This window comes from Miscanthus floridulus, chromosome 10 (genome assembly GCF_019320115.1).
Source record: "Miscanthus floridulus cultivar M001 chromosome 10, ASM1932011v1, whole genome shotgun sequence".
Taxonomy (NCBI): domain Eukaryota; kingdom Viridiplantae; phylum Streptophyta; class Magnoliopsida; order Poales; family Poaceae; genus Miscanthus; species Miscanthus floridulus.
Genome location: NC_089589.1, coordinates 127,089,202 through 127,105,081, shown reverse-complemented (window position 1 = coordinate 127,105,081; position 15,880 = coordinate 127,089,202). Strand labels below are relative to the sequence as shown.

Here is a 15,880-nt window from a genome sequence, read left to right as displayed (position 1 = left end):
CATATGAGACACATTTATTTATACCCATATAGACAACAAATTGCTCTAGATTAGTTGATCATCAGCTAAATCATACTATAATAAGATAAGTCTTTTTTTCTAATAAAAATTGCATCAATAACTTTAGTGGTGTAAGTCTGTATTTTTTTTAAGGAAGAGATGAATTTCAACTGCTCATACTATTTATTACTATATCTATTGTTTGTTTTTTATAATATTTATATATGTTAATTTTATATCATCACTTTAATACTACATTTGTACGTGCATATTAGACACATTTATTTATACCGATATAGACAACAAATTGCTCTGGATTAGTTGATCATCAGCTAAATTAGACTATAATAAGATAAGTCTTTTTCTAATAAAAATTGCATCAATAACTTTAGTGGTGTAAATCTGTATTTTTTAAGGAAGAGATGAATTTCAACTGCTCATACTATTTATTATTATATCTATTGTTTGTTTTTTATAATATCTATATATGTTAAAAATAAAAAAAGAGACGGAAAAAATCAATCGGAAGTTAACGATAGATGCTCAGATGTGGGAAAAGAGGACCTTGAAAAAAAAGGGAAGCCAATGGATATGGTAAAGCGGACAAAAAAAAAGATAAACACAAAGAAACTTCTCATGCTAATAAGAAAAACAGGAAAACAAAAATAAAAATGACCAAAACCTAAAACTCTTCGTGGTTTGATATTACGATAAGCTTTGTCTGATTTCTATTTTTATTCTTTTCTATTTGAATTAGGATTCATATTCATGTTGTCAGGAAGGAGATGATCTATTTGGATTAGTATTCATAGCTATCCATGACTCTAGACAGATTCCACATTTATAGAGTTAGTTATGGAGGGCCCGACCAAAAAAATGTGGAGAGAAATTTTGCCTCTTTAATACTCCCTCCATATTAGTAATTCAAGTCGTTTTGGATAGCAACACGATCTCCAAAATATAACTTTGACTCCTTACTTTTATAAAAATAATTTTGGGAAAGTGGTATATATATATTTTTATGAAAGTACTTTTTAAGACAAATCTATTCATATGGTTTTCACATTTCTAAACTCAACCACTTAAAAGTTATTCATGATTTATATTCCTAATGTTTGATCCAAACCTTGTCCAAAACTACTTGAATTACCCGTATGGAGGGAGTATTAAGTATAGATTAAGTTGCCGCACTTATTGTTGCTGGATTTGAACATCGGAACACATACACGACAGGGTATGTAATGTACGTGTGCAGTGCAGGAGCAGGAACTAGACTGTGTCTGTGGGGTAATTAATATAAGGGAAATTTTGCTATTGGACATGCCAAATGACGCGTCTTTGCTGGCGGACACTGCGTTTTTCATCTTTTGCCGTGAGACACTCTGGTTTTTGGAAATACTGTCAGTGGGCACCGCAACCCAGTTGCACCCTGTTTTGGAGAGAGAAAACTTCGTTTTTGACATCGGGTGCCCCTGAACCATACTTGGCGCCGTCCCAACCTGGTCTGGTTCGACCCACTTGAAACGGCCGGCCCGCACCCGACTCGTCTCCACTGCTCGTCTCCACTGCTCCTCGTTCCCCCTCTTCACCGCAGAGGCGGCGGCGGCATAGGCTGCGGCGCCTCATGCATTCTCTGTGCTCCACCCCATTACTGAAAACTTTGGTAACAGCCTTGTCTATTCCTTTGCCTACAGTTAGTAAGCATGGAAACAATGTCAGGTGGGGAACATACAACACTCAATTGAAAAACAAGAGCACAATGAATGCAACATACCTGCATCAGTTGAAATAACAAGACCATTTGGGGAACCAATAGCCTTGTGCAGCATCTTCATGAACCATTCCCAATTCTCCTTGGTCTCACTGCCAAATACTCCATAGGCCACTAGGAACATCCAGTTGTGGCCATCTATCCCTACAGCTGATGCTAACTGTCCCTTCCACTTTGCTGTCAAAATTGTGGAATCAATTCCTAAATAAGGTCTGCAACCTTGCAGGAAGCCATCTATGCATGGCTTTAGTGCTACAAACATCCTACTGAATCTTCTCGTCTCATCTACAATCTCCCACTCAATCTCTACAACACTGCCAGGACTCCTCTTCTCAATCTCCCTTTTCCAAGAAAACACATGTACAAAGCTATCTTCCCAGCCACCCATGATCTCATCTAAGGCCATTTGCTTGCCGTCCCAAACCACGTAGTAGCTCAGCTGTAGACAAAAATTCTCCTCCAACTTCTGCTTCAAATCTTTAGCTCCAATAGTTGGATCTTCCCTAAGCCAGTTTATAACTCTGTCCTTCACCCAGTGATTGTTAGCCATACAGTTGTTCTGGAATTTGCTTGTGCTGGCACAATTATGCTTGTGTGGTAGCTTCTTAATCTGCAGCCATCAACCAACGGTTACACACAACAATTGATAACTAAATTAAACTAAATGAAGCATTACAAAGCTCACATACCTGCCATGTCTTGCCATCAGGTAACTGAGATGCATGAATCCTCCACGGACATCTCTGGGCCTTACAATATGCTCGGTACCTCCGTGACGCACTATATGGAACTACAAGTTCAACTTCATTAAGCACAGCATATTGTCTAATACATCTCTTAAAGCAGAAACCATCTTCAAAAGTAACACCAAGACCTATCTTAGGGTTATCTATGTTAGTGACATGAACAACACCGTCACAGTCCCTCCCATCGTCCACAACTAATGGGTCATCATCTTCTGGGTCACTGTCAGGATAGTAAGCAGGGTCAGCATCACCATCATCATTGACCCCATCCTTGTACTTCTCATTCTCATCATCTACTCCTACATACTCCACTTCATCAGCCTCTCCCCAGTCATCTTCAGCAATATCTTCTTCTTCTTCAGCAATAGCATCATCATCTTCACCATCATTATCAAGATTAAGACCCTCATCACCATTAGCATCAGCCTCACAATTACCATCATCATTAAGATCAACAGCTTCACCATTGTCATCAGCTACTAGATTAGGCAGTACAAGTTCATCACTGAAGATCATAGCTATTGGCTGACAATTAACCTGACTCTCCTGAGTGATAATAACAGACTGAGAAGACTTTAGCAAACGAGGACCAGTGTCAACAACATGTACAGTCAGTGGCACCTTCCTACTGTCCCAATACACATCAAATGCATGTAACAGAGCAGAATCAGAATCTATGCGCACTGTCTCATCCTTGGTTTTGTCAAAGAAGGTGACCTGCAGTTCTTGGTTGACCCCATGGACTATCTCCTCACCAAGGCACCCAAGAAACCCCATCCAAGAGAATTTATCCTTGTCTACCACACGAATGTAATTAGCAGTTACATGATAATCATCGAGCCCATCTGCTCTTTGCTCTACATATGCAGGTACGCTAATCGCCAGTCTACACGCGGAAGTCGGATCCATCCTAAATCAACACAAAGGATAACAACCAAACTAAACGATTTCAAACCGCAAGCATTCTACCACATCCGCAGGCATTCATCTGCAAATAGTAGGGATTCAAAAGACTCACCCTTTCACTAGCCATTTGAATTGAGGAACCCTAGGCAGAGACCTAGGGCACTGCCCGTTCTTCGAGCTAGGGGACTTCATCTTCGGGGCGCGGGGGAACTATAGATCCTCAACCCCCCATGGCGGATGACGGCCGAGGCTCGATCTGTCAGCGACGGCGGGCACTGGGTGGACGGCGGCGCGACGAGCAGTGGAGACGAGTGGGTGGCGGCGCGATTGGGAGTGAGCGGCGGCAGCGGGATTGGGGAAAGCCTGGAACCCTAATGACGGAGTCGGGTGCGGGCCGGCCGTTTCAAGTGGGTCGAACCAGACCAGGTTGGGACGGCGCCAAGTATGGTTCAGGGGCACCCGATGTCAAAAACGAAGTTTTCTCTCTCCAAAACCGGGTGCAACTGGGTTGCGGTGCCCACTGGCAGTATTTTCAAAAACCAGAGTGTCTCACGGCAAAAGATGAAAAACGCAGTGTCCGCCAGCAAAGACGCGTCATTTGGCATGTCCAATAGCAAAATTTCCCTTAATATAAGGGAGTCTGAACAAGCAGGTGAACGAATTGAGGGCATGTTTAGATTCCAAAAAATTTTGCGTACTATTCGTCACATCAAATCTTGCGGCACATGCATGGAGTACTAAATGTAGACGAAAAAAAAACTAATTGCACAGTTGGGTGAAAAATCACGAGACGAAACTTTCGAACCTAATTAGTCTATAATTAGACACTAATTGCCAAATACAAACGAAAGTGCTACAGTAGCCAAAACCAAAAAAAATTTAGATCTAAACGCACCCTGAATGAACGAATGAGAGAAAAAAAAGAACAAAGTAGAGTAACTTTTGTGCACCACACTGGCTATAGAGGGCGGAGGTTAATAATCCATAAAAGGTGAGCACATGTTTCGAATAAATGAATTCCAAACAAAGCAGCCAAGAAAAAGGAACAGGTAGATGTTGAGTAAAAAGTGAAAGGCTACACGATTTCCAAGCACACACATGATAGCGACAAAGGAAGGACGTACTCACTCGGTCCAAAAATAAGTGTCACCACTCTAGGATTGTTCGTTGGAAGAAAAAAAATGCCATCGGTGGGCGGTGGCCACCGAGGACGCCCACCTCGGGGTCGATCTCGATGTCGTAAATGGTAGGGTGCATGGCTTTGCCTGCTCTGCGAAGCAAACCAGCGGGGCAATGCAAAAGTATGTGTGTACGAATAGATGCTACAGTGTATCCAGATGAGAGGCATTCAAAAAAAAAAAGTCCCTCTGCTTGCAATGGATGGATTGATCCATGCATGCATGGGGCATGGCCGCATGGCTGACATATCGCGAGTGTTGGCAGTGGTGGGGTATTGAGGTACTCTCTCCGTTCCATTGAGTTTGTCGCTCAGGAATCGGAATTATGAGGGGGTATAGTTTTCAAACGACAAACTCAATGGGACGGAGGGAGTAGCTAGTAGCTAATTACCGTGATTAATTACTGCATGCATGCGGGCGGCCGGCGGTGGTTCGTACGGTACGGCCGGCGTCGGCGGCGATTGACTGCTTTTGGATCTCGCTAGCTGCTGCTGCTGCTCCTCCCATCCGATCCAGTCGTTTACTGTTGTGGCGGTGCACCTCGTGCGTACGGTCACCTGCAATTTTTTAGGAGGCAAGTTGTCTGGGTCTCCAACCAAACAGGTCCACGTGGCCATGGATCTCTCACGCGGGCGGCGCCTGCTGCTGCTGTATACAGCAGCCAGTGCTACTCGTGCATCTACAGCATTATTCCTTTTTCTCCCCTGTCCTCTAAGGAAACTACGTGCTGCGGTATAGTGCAACACAGTTCTACCGTGTGGATTATTAAATACCTTCTTAGAAAAGTATAACCTACTAAAAATTTAAATCAGACGTTTGTAGTCCAACGGTTAGGATAATTGCCTTCCAAGCAATAGATCCGGGTTTGACTCCCGGCGAACGCATGCTTTCCAGTTCTTCCTCTTTTTAAATTTTTTCAAACTTTTTTTCTCATAAATTATTACCGGTCAATCTCTCTGTTTTCTTTTCCTTTCCTTCCAATAAAAGAAACGAAACTTTTTTTTTCTCATAAATTATTGCCAGTCAATCTCTCTGTTTTTTCCTTTCCTTCCAATAAAAGAAACGAATCATCTGATTTTGGTACAATCACAAAATACACCATGTTTCGATACAAACAACTCCAGGAACCAGACATCAACGCATGGTATAGTACTAGCTCCTTGCATTCTCCTTTTTTTGTTTAATTTTTTCTCGTAAAATATTAACTGGTGGTCAATCTCTCCATGTTCCCTTCCAGTAATTAAATAAATGAATCATCTGATTTTGGAACGATGGCAAAATACACCATGCTTGCACACAAACGACTGAACAATACATCAGCACGGGTATAGTGCTAGCTCCATCCATTCTCCAGCGCGGATATTTAATTTATTCCGTATAGATACATACATAAACCACCTCCAATAAACATCCAAATATCTATTGCTTCATATGATAATGCAGAGTCCTTTTAATTTGTTGCTGGAAAATTAATTGTTGCCAATATCCAAACAGGCTAATTATTGTCACCCTCTCATTTTCCCATTGTTAACGGTCGTTTTTACGAATATAAATCGCCACTGATGATGTCTAAAAAGAAGCAGCCATTAATTCTGATGCAGCTTTCAGCATAGATTTCTATAGCTTTCTTGTTTAGTAACCCACTGTCGTCCCAATTTGCATTGCACATATCTGTTCCATGCATGTCTCCTTCAGTTATGGTCAATCAAGGTCCTGGTCCAACAACTGGTGAGTGACTCATCACTTTTGGTTGCGTGTAGATTTTGCAGGACAATTAAGGGTAATAAGCATTAAAAGATGATGTTAACATGTGTTTCTTTGGACCTACAAGGTCGAAATCATGACAACAGCATGTACAAATGACAAGTTTACTATTTAATTCACATTGTTGTCTTTTTCTACCGTACAAGTACAATCACCCGAGAGATACAAGCCTGTTGCTTCTTAAGATATACATACATAAAAAAAATCTCAAGAAAAAGTCCCTAACCTATTTAAAAATAAATAAATAAATAAAAACTACTTAAGAGAAGGAAACAAACAGCAGAAAACAAATGATCAACAGATCAACAACGAGATGTACCAAACTTCCAAGGTGTTCTTCTAAAGCCAAAAAGTCAAGGACAAAAGTCTCTACTCTTTTTTCCCCTTAAGAATTGCATTTTTGCTAATCAATCCACAGTAAGTTCGACTTAGTTGTTCTTCCTCCCTGTTTCGGCGCCAGCAGCGACAGAGGGCGCCGACTTGTCGCCGGTTGATCGGACGATGCCATCGTTGCCAGCGAGCATGAGATACTTGTCCTTCCTGGTGAGCATGGTGCATCCGTAGCCGAGCGCGTCCCCCATCTTCCTCTGCACGAGGTTGGCCATGTCGGTGCTGGGCGCGGCCCTGCTCCTGACGGCGCTGGTGTCCACCTTGTCCAGGAACTGCACGGTGTAGCACATCCTGGGGTTCACCATGTAGTAGAGCGGGTCGAAGCACTTGAGCCCGCCGGCGGTGGTGGCGTAGAACATGGACGTCTCGACGGCGATCCCGACGGGGACGACGTCGTCGCTGAGCTCGGCGAACAGCGGGCTGAAACGCAGCAGGTAAGGTTCCCGGCAGGTGGTACCCTCGGGGCAGACGACGACGAGGTTGCCGCGGTCGAGGAGCCGCGCCATGACGGCGCCGTCGCTGTCCCGGTCCCGCGTGAGGCGCACGGTGCGGCCAATGGGCGAGATGAGCTCCGACAGCCGGCTCAGGCTGTAGGACACGGCGCGCACCTGCCGGTCCAGCGCCACCGACACGTACACCGGGTCGATCAGCGTCCGGTGGTTGCACACGAACAGCTGCCCGCGCCCGCCGCCCGGTAGCGCCGGGCGGGAGCCCTTGAGCCGCCACGACATGCCCGTCGCCGCTAGGATCGGCGTCGAGTACCTGTACGGCACGGTCAGCGCCACGGCGAGACGCGCGGCGCCCAGGGCGACGCCCAGCGGCAGCCACGCGAACATGGCCGCCGTGTCGGCGGCTGTTGGTCGGAACGCCAGGCGACCGTCGTGGAACACCATCGGCTTCGGGTACTTGTCCCGCGCCAGCGGCCGCCACCTGCTCTTCTCGTCGGCGCTCACCACGAAGATCTCCTGCACGTACGTACGTACGTTCACAAATTCCAAAGGAAGTTCATCAGCTTTAGAGGTCCACGAAATTTAGCAAGAAAATTGTAAATCCAAGGCGGATGTTCACAAAATTCAGGATGAAAACCGAGAAGATTGAACAGCTACTTTTTGGGAAAGGTGCAATTTTTTTTGGATCACAGCTGAGAGGAAAACGACGTGCATGATTGAGTTTGCATGATGAGTACGACAGCAACAGTGCGACATGTGTGTTGTACGTTTTATCTGTGTCAGACTGTCAGCCATACAAAATAGTCCTACGTCTACGTATTTTTGTACTGTTGCCTACTAGCCTGGAGCCCAGGACGCACATAACCTGAGAGGCTGAGATTCTGAATAGATTAGAATATAGATGATGCTAACTTGTAATAAAGCAAGCTACTTTCATGCATGATGGAAGGGAAATGCAACATGTATGCATGCTTGAGAAACTTTGTCATGCATATTCAGGACCTCTCGAAGTTTTTTTCTTCTTTTGAGGAGCAGTTCAGTAACCTACTTTTAATGTGTCCAACTACAACTAATCAAGTATATACTCCAAGTCATGCATATTTGAACCTCTCAATTTTTTTGTCTCTTGAAAATTAGTTCGGTAACCTACCGTTTAATTAATTTGTTCAACGTTATTCAAAGTCAAACTGAAAAGAGAATCTACCAGAAATGGAAGCGAAATAATTATAGCATTCATCTTCTTCCACGGTTCTATACCTTGCAGCAACGTGCCAGTGGATGGCTAAGAAACTCCATTGACCCAGAGAACCCCACGACCGCCTTGTCACCACTCTCCTCCTCCGCTGCCGGCGCCGCCGCCAGCGCCGCCTTCATCACCATCTCACCACCCTCCGGCAGCTCCTCCATGAGCCCGGTGTAGAACCCCCACAGCACCTTCATCTCCCTAGCAACCACCACCTCCACGCCGAGGTACTCACGGAGGAACCCGTCCACCATGACCCTAGGCATGGCCGTGACGCACACGGCCCTGCTCCCGGCGGCGCGCACCGCCTCGAACGCTTCCGCCGCCACGTCCTCCATGAGCCACTTGGGCAGCACGGCGCGGCCGGCGCGGAACCGGCCTCCAGCGCGCAGGCCGCAGAACGACACCGCCACCATGGCCCTGACGGCTGCGCCGCGGGGCATGAGGAGGCGGATGAGCGGGCACAGCAGGAGCAGCAGCAGCCCGCGCAGGAAGCCGCCGTTCTCGAGCGCGACGAGCATGAAGTACGGGAACAGGTCGCCGCCCGACCGCAGCAGCGCGGTGTCGACGTCGACGACGAGCGCGGCGGCGGCGTCCAGCTTCGACGGAGGGACGGTGCCGCGGTGCACGGCAGGGTCCGTGGTGGTGGACCTGCTGGTGCTGGAGTAGTGAGGAGGCGGGCGGCGGCCGTGGAGGAGGAGGGAGAGCATGGCGGAGAAGAGCTTGTGCGCGAGGAGGAGCCTACTCTTCTTGGCCATGGCGGACGGTGTGCGTAGATGTAGTGGTGGAGGCAGCAGGTTGGTGCCTAGACGATGAGTTATTGTGGGGGTAGTGTTTGTAGTAACAAGTTGGTGAGATATGATGCCAATGCCATGGTCCAGCCCGACTTATATAGACGGATCGATGGACGATTGGCCGGTGTTGGGCATGCATGCATTGGCTACTCAGTCATGTATCATGCATCCTTTAGAAGAGATGGTGTTGGTCATGCATGCATGTGTATGGGCCGGCTATTTGGCTAGCTAGATGGCATGTCAAAGTCGTGCACTCATTGCTGCTTTTTCTGTGACTGGTTGCAAACTTGCAGTGCCGGACTTCCGGTAGAGGTGAGACGCAGGCGTGGTATGGTACTTACTACAGGAGAAGAGAGTAGGGTCTGAACGGGGTGCAAAGTGCAGTGCCGGGTTCTGGGAAGAAACGAGAAAGCGACGGACGAAGAAGGCCTGTCGCGGTGGCGACGTGGCGTCTCTGCAAAACAGTTAGATTTTTAACAGTATCGCGTGGACAGATGGAAATTCTCAGCCCTTGTGGATGCCCATCTATCTACATTAATCCTTGTGCGTTGTGAGCATCCAAACAAGCCCTCAGGGAGTAGCGCATTTGATTTAATCTGTTCACGCACCTCTCAACTTTGCATGAGGTCAAATCTCTTGGTAATTTTTTTTTCCAAAATTCGTATAAAAAACTTCTAGAGGATTTGTAGAAACCCAATCATTTATTCCAAGGAGTTCCATAGGAAATTTTCGTATAGGATTCTAATGTTTTATGTTTGTGTAGTGACGCCAAGTTTGGCGTGGTCAAAATTGCTATTTTTTCTTTTAAAAAAATAGTGTAGTTATTAAAACTTCAATAAGTTCAAAAAAGAGCCTTACAACAACAACAAAATTCTCTAATATGAGCAAGGACGACGACACGACGTAAGGCCCACAGCGTATAAAAAGACATGACACTTGTCATGCGCATGGTGTGTGTAAGGTGTGTTGTCTCAAATTCATCATTTGCTAATTAATCCTACTACTAGTACGTGCACCGTGCACGCCTACTAGTACCAGTACTTCAGCGGTGGTGAACAGTGCATTCATTTTGTGGACGAGAACTAGCTAGTAACTGAACACAGCACACAACCCACGACCTTTTCGTCGTCGTCCGTATTCTTCTTAATCAGCTCTTCAGTGTTGAGTAGTAATCACAGCTCAAGCAAGATTGCATGAGCGACATTAATGAGACCGTCGGCCGGCCGGGTAGGCGCAGGATTGTCAAACGGTAGCAGTTTACACTGTCATCAGTTGCTGAAAGTACAAACCTGCCTGCCAAACCTGCAGATCGATATCCTGTCTGAATCAGGTCTGAACTGAAACAGCTACCTGGTGAGTCGTCATCGCGGCAACATCTGTCTATCTGCAGGCGAAGAAGAAAGGTAGCCTGCGGACGTGGCCACTGCACGCCGAGAGTTCCTCCGCGATTTGCGTGCCGCGTTGGAAAATCCTGGTGGCACGCACGCATGCTGCCAAAGTGGCAGGTTCGTTCTCGGCCGGTTTGGAGAGACGATCATCATGATCAGAAGGAAATGCACCTTTTGTTCTGCGTGTTTCAGCGTCAGGGCCGATGCAGTAGTGTTTTTTTTTTGGCGAGCACGCACGCACGCACGGCACGGGCACGGGCACGGGCACGGGCACGTCAGGTTTGGCCAAGCAGCAAGCGTGTGCTGGTACCTGCTGCTTTCTCCGATGACCATATATGAGCTGGGTTTCATCTGTCGCGTGCGTACTTGTACGTATGTACTAGCGTGTACGTAGGCACGAGTACTAGCTGCATGCATGCCATCCGGTATACGTACGTACGTGCATGGAGAGTTAAACATGTTCCAAAAGCTCACGACGACATCTTGCATGCAATACACTGCGCCGTACTCGTACGTGCGTGTCTCCAAAAATTAAAGGACACGTAATATGATGCATCACCCGCGGCCAGTGTTTCAGGCTTTCAGACACTGTTTCTCCGTAATATTGAAACGTTAGCTTGCATTGGACGGTACACGGTATGTAGCCACTGGGCGGGCGGGCGTACCATGCATAGAATTGTGTTGTACCTACCTCCGTGCTGCTGAAAGCCTGAAACACTACTAGACTATCGGTGACCAAGATCTCGATGGAGAGCATCGACCGTACGTCTGAAAACCAGCGCCGCAGGTTGCGGAGTCTTTAAGGTCCCGTTTGGCCGAGCTTCCGGCCGACAGGTGTCTACAGGAGCCGGAGCCGTGGAGCCAGAAAAACGAGCTTCTCCGGCTCCGATTGTGTCAGTGAGAGAGGAAAGGAGGAGTGAGAAAAACGATTCTGATAAACAGTAACCAGCGGCCAACGGGCCGGAGCCGGAGCCGCCGGAGCCCGGCCAAACGGGCCCTAAGCTGCATGCGTTTCTAGCAGCAAGCAAACGTAATCCATCTTCAAGTGAAACCACTCGGTTCTGGAGAAAGCAGGGAGAGTATAATAAGCAGGTTGTCATGTACGAGATGAGGTCAGCAGACAGCAGGTGGCCGGCGTTTTCGTTGCGGGCGAATGGGACGGGCTTGTCGCCATCCTCGAGCGTGACCTAACTTTGTCGTCTTCGTCTTCCTCGGGTCAATTCAAAGCCTGCTGCTTTGCATTGTCATTGGCGATTGCACGCGACGCCCTCCGCCCCGGAGACCCAACGGATGGGATGACTGCTAGCTGGAGTATTAGTTTTCTGCTACCTATACTTCGTTTCAGGCTAGCTGACCAGCAGAGAAGAAACACCCGAGATTCAACCGAAAAGATAGGAACGGCGTTGAGCCATTCCAATGCAAGGTAGTACCTTTAGTGCACGAGATAGAGCAGGCGATGATGGCGGCAACGACGAAGGCAAGCGCCGAGATCTGGTCGTCTGTTCAGATGAAATAAACTGCCGTACGTTTTCATCTGAAACACAAGGACACCACATCGCTGCAGGTTGGGGAGGTTAATTGGATGGTTTAGACGACTGTATCGAGCCAAGTGTGTAGTCTTAATATTGGAACCATCATATACACTTTTGACGACTGCTGGCATGGGTGACAGACTAACAGGTACATTCATCCGTCCTTGAAGCTGCTAAATTAAACAACTCCCTCCCTCCAGAAAAAAAAATGTAATTCTAGCTTTGAATCTAGACACGGCTAAAGCTAGAATTGTATTTTTTTTCCTGGACGAAAGGAGTAGGTGATAAAGCGCACTACAGTTAGCACTCCCAATTTTTTTTTTATTTTTTAACCCTTATCTTGAAAAATATTTACATTTAGATCCTTGACGGTTTTAATTTCGTTTTTAGACCCTGTGGTCGGCGCCGAGCTTGGATGCGCTGGCAGCAAAGCTGCCTGACCAAGAGCTGATGTGGCACCAAGTTTGGCGCGCCGAACTCGACGATGTGAATCTTGGCGCTGAGCGCAGGCAACTGGCGCTACTTTTTGGTCTTCGCAACCATAAACATCAACTGTGCTAGTACGGTGGCCTTGGATGGTCACGTCACCCGATGTCTGAGTCTCAGTACTGGTACTAGCTGCTTTGGAGAACGAAATCCAATACCAGAGCTACTCCACGAAGAGAGACGAGGCATGGCTGCATGGGCATGCATGGAGTAATGGACTAATGGGGCATGCATGGAGTAAAAGGTGTGACGCCCGCATTAACTAAATTAGCACAAAGTTACATAGTAATGGTGAGAGATAACCACACATTTACGTAACTCATGCATTAACTAAATCAGTACTAATAAATTTGTTGCTAGCTACATACGAGGTTAAATTAGTACAATACAAAGTTTCAATGTCGAATAATTTACATTTTTTAAAATAAGGATCTAGAATCAGATAAATAAAAATAATAGAAAATTAATTCATATATGTCTATTTAGAAAATTAAATTAGCACGGAGTTTCAATGTCAAACAGCTCCACCGGTGGAGCCGAAGCCGTTTTAGTAAACGTTTAGTAAGCTGGTGAAGAAGCCCTGCCAAACGGGCCTAAGCAGCTGTTGATGATGCAGCTACGCTTTCTCTCTCTCTCTCTCTCTACTGCAGATGCAGCAGCCGAACACGCCATTAGTATCCATATTTATATTGATGTTAAAAAACGAATATTGAATCATTCAGATCTTTTAGGCCCCTTTGGAACGCATGATTTGTTTCCTATTCTTCTATAAATTTTCTATATAATTTATGTGAAATTCCTACATTTCGAAGGTATCACTGATATAGAAGACAACAAAAACCAGGAAAAGGACCCCATGCGCAAAAATAAGGAACATGGTGCAAAAGAATGTATAACAAAACCATGATGTGAACTAGACACTGTGTTTGTGTTTGTATTTATATTTTTTAGAATATTATTTAGAAATATTATTTTGATTAATTTGGAGATTGATAAATTGTATTAATCAATTCTAAACTTATCATACTCCTACTTGCTTCCAAGTACTAAGTAGGACCGTAGGAGTGGTACGTATGGTCAGTTCATTCCAATAATTTCGAGCCAGTCACCTGTTCGCTTGTTGGTTTCAGCCAGCCCAAACCAGCTAGCCAACAGTATTTTTCTCTCACAACAAACCAGCACCAGCCAGCCCAAATCAGTCCAGAAACCAACCAGCAAACAGGCCGAGTTAGGTGTGGACTGTAGCAGCAGCTTTTCACAGTTTTTTTTTTTTTTGGAAAGAAGCAACTTTGACTGGGGCCTTGTTTAGATACCCTCAAAATTCCAAGTTTTTTCACTCTCTTTCCATCACATCAATTTTTAGCCGTTTGTATGGAGTATTAAATGTAGGTAAAAAAAATAACTAATTGCACAGTTTAGTTGAAAATCACGAGATGAATTTTTTGAGCTTAGTTGGTCCACGATTGGACAATATTTACCAAATAAGACGAAAGTGCTACTATTCATCGGTTTGAAATTTTTTCCAATCTAAACCAGGCCTGGGCACAATAAACTGTTGACGTTGATGGATGCGAAGACCAAGACGCAGCCGTGTGCACCGGTTGTCAGAGCTCGGCGCCCACGTTAGTGTCACATCAGCTCCAGATAAGACAGCTTCTGCCGGCGCATTCAACCTCGGCGCTATGCTCACGGCGTCGAGACGTGTTGCCGTGGTGCCGTGATCCGTGACGTCAAGCACCGGGTCTAAAAACGAAATTAAAACCGTCCGGGTCTAAATATGGATATTTAAAAAAAAAAAGGCCAAAAAAAAATTCGGTCGGCACTCCCCGCCTCTGTCTGCCAAGTATGTGTGCGTGAGCGAGAGAAAGGTACTAAAAGTGTCTCTGGCCACTCGCTGATTTTGATATGCATACCCAGAGAACATGGCCTCTCTGCTAAGCATACCGTGGTAGGCATACATACAGGACAGCTAGCCAACTTTATTATTTTCCATTATTCTTGTTAGAGAGCACAACGGATTGGGCTCAGTTCGCTATATACTCTTGAGTCGGCGTTACCGCCAGGTCCAGGTCTACTCTTTAAGCCGGCCCCTAAAAAACTAAGACATCGAGGCTTACTCAACATAAAGGCTTGACTGATATATAAATCAGGGTTGTTCCTGCTTATATGTTGGACTCCCTTGTTGTATCTTGAACTACCCCCCTCTCTCTCGCATATTTTCTGCTTTGTACTGTTCCCTTGTTGTGAACTCTTGTCTTCTTTTTTTGCTAATAAATTTCAGTAGGGGCGCACCCCTCCTGTTTCCCAGCAAAAAAAAAAAAAATGTTTGACTCCCCAACATCAATTTTTAATTTTGGATTAAACCTAACAATCATGCCTGTCATACAATGGACCCAATTCATCACATCACACCGTGTAAACTCTAGGAAACGTTATCCAACACCCAAGAGTCCAATTATGTTATGGGCAACCTGTGTGACCCTTTAGAGACATCAAGGAGCTCTCCCGTTGCCATGTGATCCCGAGATGTTACTGTTTTTCAACCATGGCTCTGATACTACTTGTTGGAGTATGTAGGAGATCCGGTCCAACTCACTGTACACACGAGTCGACACCCCACACCAGGCACAGTACCACCAAAGCCAATAGCAAAGCAAGGCAGTGAGCAAGCCCGTATCTAGGATTTTGTGGCCCTAGAGCGAAACACAAAATAAGACCCCTATATCTTCGACAAATAGAACAATTAAATTAGGTTCCATTATATAATGGTATACAATTTTCAATAATATGAACTACAATAGGTATTTAACCCCTCTCAAGCATTCACGAAACCACTAGCTAGGTAACAACACACACCATTACTTCAATTGAGAAGTTAAAAGAGAATGACAATTGAGAAGACATGTCGGTAGAGAAAAAAAATAAATTAACAAGCAGGAATTACTTACTGGTTGATAGGTACAAGCCTGGAGGAACTCGTCATGGCAAGCATTGCCTCATCCCATCAACAGTCATAATGCACCTGAAGTGTGCGCTAAGTAATGGTCGATGTCGATGTCAGGTGCATTGAATTGTCACATGAAACGTGAGTAGTCACGGTGGACTCGAGAGTTGGAACGTTGCAATGGAGACACGTAGGTGATTGGCGAATGCTTCCATGGTGAATCTTGTTGGTTGTGTCAACAAACTAAAAGAAGCAAAATGAACTTAGGCTAATTGGTCCTAGTGAGTAA

The 15,880-nt window shown here is 45.7% G+C and overlaps 2 protein-coding genes and 1 non-coding gene across 3 annotated transcripts; 1 reads left to right on the top strand and 2 right to left on the bottom strand.

The window, feature by feature from the left end:
• Positions 1-1,401: 1,401 nt before the first annotated feature.
• Positions 1,402-3,294, bottom strand: LOC136489565 (uncharacterized). The gene is made up of 3 exons (XM_066486159.1): positions 2,461-3,294; positions 1,775-2,381; positions 1,402-1,688 (listed from the first exon to the last, which is right to left on the bottom strand). Exons 1-3 carry the CDS (start codon positions 3,292-3,294, stop codon positions 1,402-1,404), a joined length of 1,728 nt encoding a protein of 575 aa, XP_066342256.1.
• A 2,119-nt stretch (positions 3,295-5,413) lies between these two features.
• On the top strand, positions 5,414-5,485 carry TRNAG-UCC (transfer RNA glycine (anticodon UCC)). Its single transcript has one exon. It is a non-coding gene; the product is annotated as a tRNA-Gly (tRNA).
• Positions 5,486-6,480: 995 nt separating this feature from the next.
• LOC136485646 (probable glycerol-3-phosphate acyltransferase 3) lies at positions 6,481-9,278 on the bottom strand. The gene is made up of 2 exons (XM_066482495.1): positions 8,462-9,278; positions 6,481-7,720 (listed from the first exon to the last, which is right to left on the bottom strand). The coding sequence occupies exons 1-2, from the start codon at positions 9,203-9,205 to the stop codon at positions 6,794-6,796; spliced, it is 1,671 nt and encodes a 556-aa protein (XP_066338592.1). The 5' UTR covers positions 9,206-9,278; the 3' UTR covers positions 6,481-6,793.
• Positions 9,279-15,880: the final 6,602 nt, after the last annotated feature.

Excerpts from the sequence above, each read along its gene's own strand:
- LOC136489565 (XM_066486159.1), bottom strand. The coding sequence starts at position 3,294 with ATGGGGTTTCTTGGGTGCCTTGGTGAGGAGATAGTCCATGGGGTCAAC. Across the intron at positions 2,382-2,460 it reads CTGATGGCAAGACATGGCAG|ATTAAGAAGCTACCACACAA; the intron begins GTATGTGAGCTT and ends TGATGGCTGCAG. Across the intron at positions 1,689-1,774 it reads TGTTATTTCAACTGATGCAG|GCAAAGGAATAGACAAGGCT; the intron begins GTATGTTGCATT and ends TACTAACTGTAG.
- LOC136485646 (XM_066482495.1), bottom strand. The coding sequence starts at position 9,205 with ATGGCCAAGAAGAGTAGGCTCCTCCTCGCGCACAAGCTCTTCTCCGCC. Across the intron at positions 7,721-8,461 it reads CACTGGCACGTTGCTGCAAG|GAGATCTTCGTGGTGAGCGC; the intron begins GTATAGAACCGT and ends ACGTACGTGCAG.